The sequence below is a fragment of the Gadus chalcogrammus genome, chromosome 11, assembly GCF_026213295.1.
Source record: "Gadus chalcogrammus isolate NIFS_2021 chromosome 11, NIFS_Gcha_1.0, whole genome shotgun sequence".
NCBI classification, from domain to species: Eukaryota; Metazoa; Chordata; class Actinopteri; order Gadiformes; family Gadidae; genus Gadus; species Gadus chalcogrammus.
Genome location: NC_079422.1, coordinates 7,693,593 through 7,707,168, shown reverse-complemented (window position 1 = coordinate 7,707,168; position 13,576 = coordinate 7,693,593). Strand labels below are relative to the sequence as shown.

The following is a 13,576-nucleotide window of genomic DNA, read 5'->3' as shown; positions in this document are numbered from 1 at the left end:
TTTATTTTGCAAGGGAGTGGAACTTAATATTTTCAACATCATTAACTTGTGGAGACAATGATATGACCTCAGCGTACCAGCCAGGTAATACACATGTTTTCCACTCTGAACCATAGGAGGTTTAACTTGGGGACCATCAACAAGAAACTTGGTTTAAATGAAACTAAATCATTGTTATGCTCAATATCTTCGTACTGACCTGCTCATATTATTAAAAATCAGGATTTTTATTTTTATTGGTCTCCTTAAAGGAGCATTTCACCGGTGGAGGCATGAATATGTATTGAAATTGGGTCCTATATGTAGTCGAATAATAAAATAAAATTCTAATTTGGTGCCGTCTTGACCGAGAAAAGGCAGAAAGTGAATTTTTGGCGCTTGTGGATTGAAGACAACAACTCCCACCATGCACCACGATGCACAGCTTCGCTGCCACTCCCGCTTATCTAGATCTCCGCCTATCGGACACCTCGCTGTTCCATCTACCAAGCTGATACCACAAGACTGCTTGAAAATCACTTCACAAAACATTTTTAGTGAAGATTATTAGTTGGTGAAAACGATCCGATTTTGTTTTATGCGGTTCAGGGATATCTCCGTAAAGACGGAGTCATTTCGATACCGCATCGAGCTGTAGAAAGTAACGCTGTAGTAAATATTCAAGGCGCTGGTTCTCCACAGAAAAAAGGGGAGCGCATCAAGCCTGCGCGCTGTATACAAACATTCAGTCACGAGGAGATTCAACCTTTTAAATTGAGCAGAAATACTTTTTAATGTACAGTTACTAAATACATTTACCAAGGGGCTTTATTTAAAGCTACAAAAAGAATACAAATAAAATAATAAATAAAAAATTACACGCAACTCTGACGTCCCCCAGCTGGTGGGGGGCTAATGCCATCAAGCGTTTCAGACGTCCACACGAATCATAACACGAAACCGCATAGGTCCGGATAGATTTTGAAACCACCACCGAGGGTGGTTTCAGAAATGTGCGGTTTCGGGCACCGGATTCGCCGGCTCCGTCTCGACGTCGGCCGAACGGACAAGACTTATGCGGTTTCACCATAAAATCGGCTTCGTGTGGACGGGGCCTTAGAAGGCGAACACACGTTCACCAAGACGGGGAGACAGCGCCAAGCGACTTACGCCACTATCTGCCAATGGATCGTGGATGCCTGGGCTGATATATCAGTCTCAACTGTGGTCCAAGCTTTCACGAAGGCAGGAATAATCACTGAACTGCCAGGCAACAGCAGCGACACTGACTCGGATAATGACGAGAGGGAGCCAGGCATGTTGGATGCCGTACTCGCCCAACTGTTCAATTCGGACACTGAAGAAGAAGAATTCGAGGGATTCGTGGACGGGGAATGAACTGAAAAAGTGAGCTTTACGTGTTATACGTAACTGAACAATGTTGAGTTATGCACTAATGTTTGAATTAGCGGTATCAGACTGTGTTTCTTTTACGTGTTTACAACTGAACAAGGCTGGGAGATATTGTTAATATGCACATTAACGTTTGAACATCGTTACCATGGGAGTGAACGGAGTTGTCAGAACGCTTAATAAAGTTTGACTTTATCTCACTGTTTTGTTGACATTCCCTTCATCACAGCTCCATCTAGTCGATGCATAACGCAACCCCAGTCAAACGTTTTACTGCAGTATCTTCTATTCTATGCGCCTTATAATCCGTTGCGCCCTATATATGAAAAGAGTTCTAAAATATGCCATTCATTGAAGGTGCGCCTTATAATCCGATGCGCCTTATAGTGCGGAAAATACGGTAGTCCTTGTTTTTATTTCTTTCGAAATGGTGAACTTTTGCATGGTGCCATCTTCTATGTCAGATCCAGTACCCTCCGCCAATGTACTTCAGTTTTATCAACAGCCTCTGTTAGCTTAGCTTCAGACGCTGTGGACCCACTGGCACTGCTCTAATAGGTCTGTAGCGTCAGTGGGTCCCATCCCCTAGAGGGGGGTGGGACTAGTGGTTGTGGTCTTACGAGAATCATCCCCTCTTACACTTCCTATTTTCTTGTACGCAAAAATCGTCATATTGCGTCATTGTAAACAGGAAGTGTTGGAGATTGATACAGACCTCTCCAGTCTCTCCAGAAAATAAGGGAATGATGCTAGACCTTTCAAAAATATGAGTGTATTTCTAACGATACAAAGCTTAAGTGAAATGGGTGAAGTTGCCCTTTAATTGAGTTATTTGACATCAATCTTTGAATATAGAATTATTGCCTTTTTTTTTAAAGAGCCATTTGACCCAGTCAAGTGCCCTACTGACAACAAACCGTCGACTTGTGTTACAGCACTAGACTCATAGGACACAGCTATTCGATTTGAGTGCTTCTTCATTTTCAGGGTTACCTGTCTTTTGAGCTTATTACATACAGTTATTTTTCAGGACATTTTCATTAACCTTCCTGGGCTCAAACCAATGCAAGCCGATCCTATAGCAGGATCTTACAGGCTTGCTGGACTTCCAAATCTCCACCAAACACGTGTGCAGACATTAACTTAACTCGATTACCCAGCCTTAGTGATGGTTTTGGTATATTATCTGGATTTTGAATTGTTTGTGTTACACCTATAATGCCTTCTGCAGCACACTGACGGCACACTCTGAGGAGGATGTGGTGTAATTTTCTCAGTGGGACGCTTTTCTTGGGTTTCCAACCATCAAACTCGATCTGAATGCTATGGATCCGTCTCAGGATGACTCAACCAACAGTTTATTGCCAGGAAAGCTCTCTGGAGTTCAACCATAGGATAGGATAGGATAGGATTTTATTTGTTGTCATTGCACATGTTACAGAGCAACGAAATTACTTGACTTGCCATGACTCCACTATGCCTGATTTGAAGCTGATGTCAATGGGTTTTCATTCAAAGAGGTAACCTCCAACCATGCCATTCAACTGTACTCTGTTTCTGGCTATTACAGCTCATTTGGCTGATTGATGCAGGGTTTGACCCACATCCCTGACTTGGAGGTCAGGCATACACTGCAAAAATAAAAATCTAACTAAGATTAGTAATCTTAAATATAGGCAAAATGATCTTGTTTTTTGTCTGCCAAGTTGATTCTTCCTACCATGCAGTTTTTGTGCAAGAGCATTTCACTTGTTTTAAGAAGTATTTCTCTTAATAATCATAATAAGGTATTGTGACTTATGATTGAGATTTTAATACTGGTTATGAGCAAGTTCATGCTCATAATAAATAATAAAAATAACCATAATACTAAAGGTGTTACATCAACACTTAAATATAAAACTGCTTGGTCATAGTCAGTATTTCTTATTTTAAGCATATTATCCTTTTAATCGCTTAACATTTAGAAAAAGATAACAATTGAACGGAAATCCTTTTTTTATTGTCAACCTTACAACACAGCACAGCAATTACATATGCCCAGCTGAAATACAGTACAGAGAAGTAATTAGTCAAACAGATGCTAATAACCTCAAAGAAAGAACCAATATTGCACAAAGATTCAGTGCAAACACAAATCCAAAACACATCTGGAATACCAAAAATAAATAAAACATTTTCATCTGCTATTGAAATATTATGCATCAAGACCCAACCCGGTATCACGCCAAGGCGTGAAATAGATACGTTGGTCCACATCGCAAGGCGTGTTCAGGGTCACGCTTTGCCTGACCAAAGCGTGACCCTGAACACGCTTTCTTCTCCATTCGAAATGAATGGAGGAATAGCACCAAGTTCTCCTAGCACTTGGTGAAATTGTTGCGTAGCCTATATTAATCTTTATTATCTGAATGGGAAATGCAATATTTTAGGACAGATTCACCATTAACGTGTTTCTAATGACATTTCTAACGAGAAATGTACATTTTCCTTGCATAATCTTCAGCCAGTGAATGTGTCGATGATCTTTATTAACCTTTATTATCTGAATGGGAAATGCAATATTTTAGGACCGATTCACCGTTAAACGTGTTTCTAATAACATTTCTAGCGAGAAATATACTTTTTATTTGCATAATCTTCAATCAGTGATTGTGTCTGATCTTTAGATTTATAGTTATTAGGAAGATTTTATCGGCTCGCTCGCATTTTTCAACGACGTCAGGTTGCTAGGGACGCTGCTTTCGCTAAACTAGCAGCTCACGTGTTTCCTGCGTTTGTGTTATTCAACCGTTACTTTATGTAACTTTTAAAGATATCATCTTCTTAGAAACATTTATATCTGAGAGCCAACCCTGTCGCCAAAAGCATACGTTGACAGTGTACGTTTTCGTGAACACTGGATTACGCCGCATTTCAACATAAAATAGCGTGTTACACACACACACACACACACACACACACACACACACACACACACACACACACACACACACACACACACACACACACACACACACAGACACACGCACGATGCATTTCGCTGCTAAAACAACAAAAAAAATAGGGGGGGGCCCTTCCTGCCCGAAACTTGGCCCGGTCGGACCCCGAGGGCAGGCCCCCCCTTCCTGCCCTCGGGGTCCGACCGGGCCAAGTTTCGGTGCGGGGGTCCCAGTTAGGCCCTAGAATAAGGTATTCTAATTTCCGGGGCGGTAGGACCTTCCTATCTCAAAAACTGTTTTTCCACAACATTATGAACCATTAGGTCTTGCAGGCAACACTTCTGAGGGGCTTTGTCCAAATGACACTCCATTTGGGAAAACTTTTTTTCTCTAGGGGCTAGAAATCCAAATGTCGGATATGTCGTTCTCGGGGCCCCTGGAAATGTATTTAAACATTTTAGCATCCCTAGCTATCTCGAAAAGGCTGGAAAAGGGGCGTGACCTCCAACAGTACAGTAAATGTACATAAGACCGAGGTTAGTTTCTAGTCCCCATTTTTTGTGGGATGGAGGTGTACATTTGTGGCTTAAGGTGTGTAGACACAGCTGGCCTGTGGCCACGTTTTTGAAGTATGGGGTCAAAAGGAGCCGGCACCACGCCGCTTATGAGATAACAAAAAGTTAATGTGTATTTCTCTCATAACTTTTTGTCATTATTGAAGAGAGGCCTGATTCTCAGATATGCATGTTGGATGGCTAGGGTGTAGAACTTCAGGCCAAAATCTTGCAAGCGAGCCGCTGGGTGAGGTGCAACGAGATGGAGCACTTGCTGAGTCATTTCCTGTTGGGCTGGAGCCACAGGTTGAAGCGTATGCGTCCTTTGAGACCCCCTATAAGAGACCCCAAGGTACAGTTTACTTAAATGTTCTCAACTCAGTCACCTGCATCACTTCCTTTAGGGCTTCGGCCTCCTTATTGATCATTGTAGTATAATTGAATGCCCTCTTTCATATATATGATACCTCCACCACTGGGACGTGGCCGTAATTCTCCAAATCCATATGGGGAGGGGGGGGGATGCTTGTGGACAGTAGGAGTGTACACTAGACATAAATAGGAAGCAAACTAAGGAGGAATGACCTCTCACAAATATTTATTTAATAAATTGTTTCAAATAACCCTGCCTCGTTAAATCAATAAGCTTGGTGTTTTGCTGTCAAAAGTAGATTAGATTAGATTAGATTAGATTATAAAAACTTTATTTATCCCAAAATGGGCAATTTCGTTCACAGTTTCCCGTCTCACATAATAAATTACTTAATAAATACAATAAATAGCAATAGGAGATAGACAAAAAACATATATCAAAGGCAGTCCAACACACACATTTAACTCACAATTCATTTCAAACTGTCAGTAACAACCACCCTGCCCCCGGAAACACCCAGCAACACTGGTGTGCTCTCCACCTACTCCTGACTTTTGTCATCATTTAGTAACCTGATGGTTGCAGGGATAAAAGAGTGGGAGTACCTCATTTTTCTTGTCCTGATTGAACAGTAGCGCCGCCCTGAAGGCATTAGTTTAAATTCTTTACTGAGGACATGGTCAGGCTGACTGATAATGCATTTAGCTTTCTGGACTGCTTGTTTGTTCCACAATGAACTTATGCCCATGAGCTGGATGCCAGTGATCTTAGAGCAGATCTTCACAATTTTATTTAAACTATTCATGTCCTTCACTGACAGAGTTTTAGTCCAGCATATGAATGAAAAAGTTAAAAGACTCTCAATGAAAGATTGGTAAAAAATTCTCAAAATAACTTTAGAGACACTGAAAGAGTTCAGCATTCTCAACAGGTGAACTCTTTGTTGTCCCTTTTTAACAATTACCTCAGTATTTGTATGAAATTTAAGCTGGTTATCAAATACTGTGCCTAGATATTTGTAGGTGTCTACAAGTTGGACTTCCTCCCCATGGATGACACTTGGTTTGAGCGCTCCCTTCACTTTCCTAAAATCTATGACTAGCTCCTTTGTTTTTTCTACATTTAGATCTAAGAAGTTGTTATCACACCAATTAACAAACGATGTCAAAGCAAGGCCATGGCTGCAATGTGGACCTTGGAAAAGGGACAGCAACGCAGTGTCTTCTGAGAATTTAGCTAGATAACTTCCCTGTTGAGAGGACCTACAGCAATCTGTGTACAAAATGAACAACAGGGGTGAGAGTACGCACCCTTGAGGTGAACCAGTATTCGATGTAATGGCCTGGGACAAGTGTCCATTTACAGAGACCCTCTGAGTTCTGTCTGTTAAGAAGTTTAAAAGCAACAACAGTATCTGATGGGGTAACTCAAACTCAGCAGCTAGTCTCTCAATTAAAATATGTGGCTGCATCTTATTGAAAGCAGAAGAAAAGTCTGCAAATAACAATCTAGCATGAGATCCAGGCTTTTCTAAATGTTTATACATTGTGTCTAAAAGGAAGAGTTTTGCATCATCTACACCTACACCAAATAGGTTATAGAAGAAGTCTTAACTGCAGAAAATAAAAAGAACCAAGCTGCCTTTTAAGGATACCTTGGAATATCTGTCTATTTTTTAACCATCGGACCCTAGTTTACGACAAAAACAACACAATTGACGGCAGCTCCTTTGCTGTGTGGTTTTTAGAGCCATGTAAGGATTAGAGGGGGCGGTTGATAGCAACCACCATAGCAACCATGACAGTCAAGTGACTGGATGCAGCCCCGTGGAAAAAAATAGAATACCACCCTACACACTCAGGACTTGATATTTAAATTTATATGACCATGAAGTCTTTATTTGCATGGGTTTACATTTCGTTCTGTGTAGCATGGAAAAATCGGAGAACCACTCCCATTCAGAATGCATTGGTTTACATTTCGTTCTTTGGAGCACGGTTATTTTTATTTATTTTCAGTTTTTGAGGAGGTGCTTCAAAGATGCTAATATTTCTGCAATAATCCAAAATCCAATGGAAAAACCCGTTGGCTTTTTGTCAAGGGAACCCAGGGCGACGCTCACTTCCGGGTTGGCCAACATACGTCACCCCTCCACCACTCTATACTGTAAAAACACATGTTCAAGTTGAATGATAATGCATGAATTTATTCTTTATTCTGCCATAGTATTTATTTAAGGGGGTGTGGGGGGGGGGGGGAGTCTTTTGGCCATGGTGGATCCAGATCTGTTCCGGAGCATTTCAGCAACTCGGGCAACAGCGCAGGGTTGCCAGGTCCTGCAAAAATCGTGCTGCCCACATACCAGTCAAAATCCACCCAAAATGTCCTAGAAGCAGCCCAAATAAAAAAGATATCCATTTTGGCCAATATTTTGAAAGTAAAACAATTTGAGGGAATATTTTTTTTGTTTGTTTTAGCAGCGAAATGCATCGTGTGCATGATGAATGCAATTGTTGCATTCATCATGCAGGATCAATCGACTGATAAGGGACCCAAGAGGCGACTGTCGGTGCTATCGTTATGTATTATGTTGGCCAACACTCTTACACTGATTGTTCTGTTCAACCAAAGATAAAACAATTATAATCTAGGATATAATTCTCCCCGTCCACTATAAAAAAGGATGGATTTATGTTTATTGCAATAAAAATACACCATTTAAAAAATGTATAACCTTGTCTACACTTGATGAACATCTACTTCGGACATGGCTCCACGCATTCGCCGGCTTCTTTGAAAACAAATGCACATGGCTAGCGTAGAATTGGAAGGGTCGTCTACGAGTTGTTACGACAGTGTTGTAAAATATCTACTACGAAGCTGTAGGGGGCGCTGTGTATAGAAAAGTGTGTGCGCAAACCAAGAAAACAGCGAAGAAATGGACGATCCTGCATAGGGTTTTCGTACCAACAGTTCTTGATGACCTCGAAACTGAGATCTATAAATGAACACTCGCCGGATTTCTCCTTTAATAGTTAGTTCAGGCTTTTATTGTTTTTAAAAGAAGTCTTGTTTGTCTTTGAAGACAATAAATACATGGATTTAGATTCATGTATTTGTTAAGTACCACATGAAATCACATTTAGTTGTTCTATTATTGCATATAGGATTACATTTTTAAAATATGGTGTATTTTGTGTGGCAGGGAATTTGTCTTATTTCAAGAATTTTGCAGTGGCATTGGATACTAAATTTAAGTAAATTTTTCTACGTATTAGAAAAAAATATTCTTAAATTTTTCTCCTTATCTAGACAAATGTACTTCATTTCAGTGTTGTACCGTTTTTAAGATATGTTGCCTATCAGAAAACCTTGTTTGGAGCTGATAATACTAGCATATGCTGAATATAAGCACATTTTCCAATATATTAAGAAAGTTATTCTTACATTTTTTCTACTTATCCAGACAAATGTACCTGTTTTAAGTGTGGCTGTGCTGACTTTAAGATGTTTACTTATATAAAATCTGATTTGAAGATGATGGCACTAGCATGAGCCTTATTTAAGCACATTGTCCTAACCCTAACCCTACTTGTTTTAGTCTAAACATACTAACTTCAAATTTTCCTGTTCTGTTGGAAGATCATTTTGCTTATTTGTAGTAATATAAGTAATTTTATTTCCTTTTTTTCTTATTTTTTAAAGCCGATTATTTGCAGTGTAAGGCCGTGTTTACATCTCGCGTTTTTTTAAGTCAGCCAGCGCTTGTTTTACATTATATTCCTATGGAGCAGAGCGTTTTTTAAAAAAGTCACGGCGTGACACCTATCCCAGCGTTTTTTTCTGCCTTACGGAGCGTTGGAAAAAGTTAAACTTTCAGGAAGAAAGCGGCCGAGGTCAGGTGTCTTTTGGGCAACTGACCAATCACAAGCGGAACATTGACACTTCGTCACAAGGGAAACTCTCAACTGTCAAAACAAGAAACAACGGCGGACAAATCACTCGGGAAAGTGCCGGTGTGGAGTGGTCAATAGTTTTGATAACAGAACTCGTCGCGATCTCCGACATTTCTAATGGGCTATAGCCTGGAAACGTAGTATGCGAGTAACGTCGGGTCTAGAATGGGTTAGTTGCAAGGCGATAGAAAAAAACCCTCTCGGCGCTTTTAGGACAAAAAACCCTGCCAGCTTTTTTTCTTTGAAAAAACTGTCGGCTCAACTTTTCCCTATTAGAAAAAACGCTAAATGTGAACACGGCCTAAGAAGGTCGGTGGGAGCCGATAATTCTAAAGGGCCTTGTAGCAGTACCTCCAGTGATGAGTATAGAGTCTGAAGATGCAACGGCATCTTGATACAATTTAGGAAATATATCCATCTATTTTTATAATAATTGTAATTGTGTGTTGCCTTTTTCTCTCTGGTGTCACAAGAAACTAAAATGTAACTGCTGAAATAGACATAAATTGGTTATCAACCAGTTGAAAGTTTGTTTCCCCATCACTGTCCATACAGTGAACAGAAGCCCTTCTACCCAAAGATTGCAAGCCCGATTGTAGAACCATCTCATAATGAAGGAAACTAACAACTTAGATATAAAAAGAGAGAGAGACTTGTATGATTTCTCTTTTAAACTTTATTGATCATATTCATTTTCTGCATTAACAGCCTGATGTGAAGCTGCTACAGGAATCTGAAGAGGATCATTTAATAACTTGCCATGGTATCGAGAACCCAGCCCGAGAGAACGCAGACCTGGGAGAGATGAAATAAAATACACAGGAGTTAGCCAAAGACCTTGACGTTAGAATGTCATCTCAAAACCTGGAAACCACATAATATAATAAAATACATTAAAGTTAATAACCACGTCTGTACCTTGGCGTAGACACCGGGGTGGTCCCTCTCGGCACATCCGTATCCCCAGGACACAACACCCTGCAGCACACCGTTGCACACCACGGGGCCACCGGAGTCTCCCTGCAAGACACAAACAGATATGAGCACTTACATCTTACCCAACCCTCTGCGAGAACCAAGCAAGGCCAGATGAGCAGTGAGTTGTGTTCCTGCAGATGAACGTACCTGGCAGGAGTCCTTGCCTCCCTCCAGGTAGCCAGCGCAGAACATGGACTGGGTGATCATGCCAGGGTAGGAGTTGTCACAGTCGGCGTGGGAGAGGATGGGCAGGTTCAGGCACTGAAGCTTGTCCCCGTCATCAACTAGAATATGGAGGAAGAAGAGAATGAGAATATGCTTTGCTCTTCGCATTTCTTATTTTGTTTGTGTTCTATCGATAATATATATTTTGACTTGTCCTTATTATGCTGCTGTGACACCTAACTTGCCTTTCTGGCATTCTTTTTAAAGAAGTTGCTCTCATCTTAAACATCCCAGCAGCCCCCTAGACTAGGATCAAGACCAGCGGACTAACTACTCACCGGAGCTCATGGTGTTTCCCCAGCCAGACACTGTGCACATGGTGCCATCAGCAGCACATTCGGTGGGAAGGGCCACAGGCTGCACATACTGGTTCAGGGTGGCGGGCTTGCTCAGCTTGATCAGCATGATGTCGTTGTTGATGTTGTAGGAGCTGTAGCTGGGGTGACGGATGACGCTGGAGGAGGAGATGAACTGCTCGGTTCCCTCGTTGACCCTGATGTGGTGCTCGCCCAGACGCACCTCAATACGGCTGGAATGAGAGAGAGGGAGAAAGTGATAGAGAAAATTGAAGAGAGAGATTGTGCGGAACATGGGCAATGAACTGCAGCAATGTCAAACTGGATTTGATGCAGTGATTGTTTCGGGTTTTCTGTCTTTAATTTTGAGTTAGAGTCCGCTCTATCCTAATGAAATCCCAGCCGGTGAATCAGCCTTGGAAGGTTTTGAACTCACGACTTGTAGCAGTGAGCAGCAGACACCACCCAGTCCTTGCTGACCAGGGAGCCTCCACAGAAGTGGTATCCAGAGTTCAGGGACACCTGGTGGGCCTGGGAGTGCTTCGTACACTCATACCCTCCGACGATCTTGTCCTCCTCAGCGACTAGAAGGGAAACACAAAACACAACATTAATCCAGGCTGAAACATACTCATGGTCATCATTTTTGAAGATCAGCTGCTGCCTATGACAGCATCTGTAGTCGAAGGCCTTTCGTTTGTGTGGGAAACTCACAGACAGCTCCGAGGAGCAGAACGAAGATAAGAGACTTCATGGTTGCTTTGTGATCAGGCTCATGAAGTATGAGCATTTACCTGAAGCTTTTATACCAACGAACTGGAGATCTGCCCCCACCCTCCTGTCCATCTCATTGGTCAGTCATGAGCCAATGATCTGCATTTGCTCTAAGATATTAACATTTGCTCCCCGAATTAGCTTATACTTGGAATTACTTGCCAAAATACAGCAGTTGCTTACATCCCAGAACTTTGAGCTAACCTGAAAGTAACATAGTTTCGTTTGCTCTGCTTGTGTTTGTGAGCAAATTCAATCCAGAAAGTAAATGGTTATTAACTTTAAGATTAGCACTTTGTTATTCTCATTTTATCATGTCATTATGATACAACTTTTACCCATATATATATTACCAATGGGACACAACAGTTCAAAGTAATATAATTTTTATAGCTTCTGTAATCCTTGAAAAATATAACGTTGAGTAAGTTTACTCATTAAAACTGATAAAAATAGAATTAATTAATAGAAGATAAAATATTTTAGTTTTATTATAGGAAAGCGAAAGTTAGGTTCAGTTGACTAGTTAATTATGGCTTTATCTGGCAACAACTCTATTTGTGGAATCCGCACAGCTGTACAGTTCTCATCAAAAAATGCTTTGAAAGTACACGTGGACCTTTCACTCACTGCCCTGTAAGGCTGATCATCACTTCTAACGATTTACACTTTATGAAGTTCTCTACAGCTTTCCTTCATTGCATGTCTTTGCTTAAGGGATGCAGGACCTTTCTGTGCTGCAATTGTACTTCATGTAATTGTTTTTATGTAATTTGTTTTAATGTATTACCCTACCCAGTTACTACAAATCAAAGTACACTTCCCTGCTAACTCAAAAAACAAATGAATTACAAATAAAAATAAAGCTACTAGTTATATCGATTTAGTAACTAGTCTGTGTGTTTGTCTGTGTGTGTGTGTGTGTGTGTGTGTGTGTGTGTGTGTGTGTGTGTGTGTGTGTGTGTGTGTGTGTGTGTGTGTGTGTGTGTGTGTGTGTGTGTGTGTCTGTGTCTGTGTGTGTGTGTGTGTGTGTGTGTGTGTGTGTGTGTGTGTGTGTGTGTGTGTGTGTGTGTGTGTGTGTGTGTGTGTGTGTGTGTGTGTGTGTGTGTGTGTGTGTGTTCATACTACTAAACACAAATAAAATAATTCTACATCCATGAAGGTATCTGTATTGTATCTGATATCTGTATTGTATCTGATACTGATTATGCTGAATGCCCAATATGCATCCTACACCTGGAGGCTTTGGTAAAAGACCAAAAAACTTTGCTGGGGTACAGACACCCAATGACACGAGACAAGCTCAGAGTAAGTCTAAGTTGTGAATGAATATGTCTGGCTCTTGTTCACCACACTCAGCTACTCAGGCCCGTTAGAATTAGTCAGACATGCAGCATTGTCCGGTCAGATAACTAAAACAAAACTGCATTTAGTCTGCATTTAGTATGAAAGTAATTTGACTACATTCTTTATTTAATCCACAACAAGAGTCAGTTCCGTTTTAATGCAGCGCTGCAAAGTTGAATTAGTGTTTTTTGCTGGGTGAGGAAAACAGATTTATGCAGAATACTGGTATCTTATCTCGGAGTTCCTTCAGTATGTGTTTGTGTGTCTGTGTTTGCATGCGTGTGTGTGTGTGTGTGTGTGTGTGTGTGTGTGTGTGTGTGTGTGTGTGTGTGTGTGTGTGTGTGTGTGTGTGTGTGTGTGTGTGTGTGTGTGTGTGTGTGTGTGTGTGTGTGTGTGTGTGTGTGTGTGTGCGTGTCAGGGTGTGTATATATTTGAATATTCTATACTATAGGATATATATTTAATTGTTCAATACTACAAGTCCATCTTATCTCTGACGGATGCCACCTCGATTTGATCATGTTAGATAATCGATTCTTGAACTAATTATGCAAATCTTGACAATAATATTGAACATTTCATCAGTTTAATGAGTAAAGGCATAATTTTCATTTGTAAATAATACAGCTGAATAATCTAACAGCAGGGGCAATGATTGTTTCCATTTTTGGTGAATTTATGAATACATAAAAAACCGTAAAGCAGAAAATAAAACACCCCATTTGCATTAGACCTGAAA

General features: G+C 40.8%; 2 protein-coding genes across 2 annotated transcripts in view; one reads left to right on the top strand and one right to left on the bottom strand.

Moving 5' to 3' along the window:
- LOC130391291 (trypsin-2-like) overlaps positions 1–13,576 on the top strand; it is a 229,205-nt gene that overhangs the window by 16,452 nt on the left and 199,177 nt on the right. The gene's annotated exons all lie outside the window — the stretch shown is intronic.
- On the bottom strand, positions 9,876–11,491 carry LOC130391295 (trypsin-10-like). Its single transcript, XM_056601356.1, has 6 exons — positions 11,431–11,491; positions 11,153–11,300; positions 10,699–10,949; positions 10,343–10,479; positions 10,136–10,237; positions 9,876–10,012 (listed from the first exon to the last, which is right to left on the bottom strand). Exons 1-6 carry the CDS (start codon positions 11,468–11,470, stop codon positions 9,965–9,967), a joined length of 726 nt encoding a protein of 241 aa, XP_056457331.1. The 5' UTR covers positions 11,471–11,491; the 3' UTR covers positions 9,876–9,964.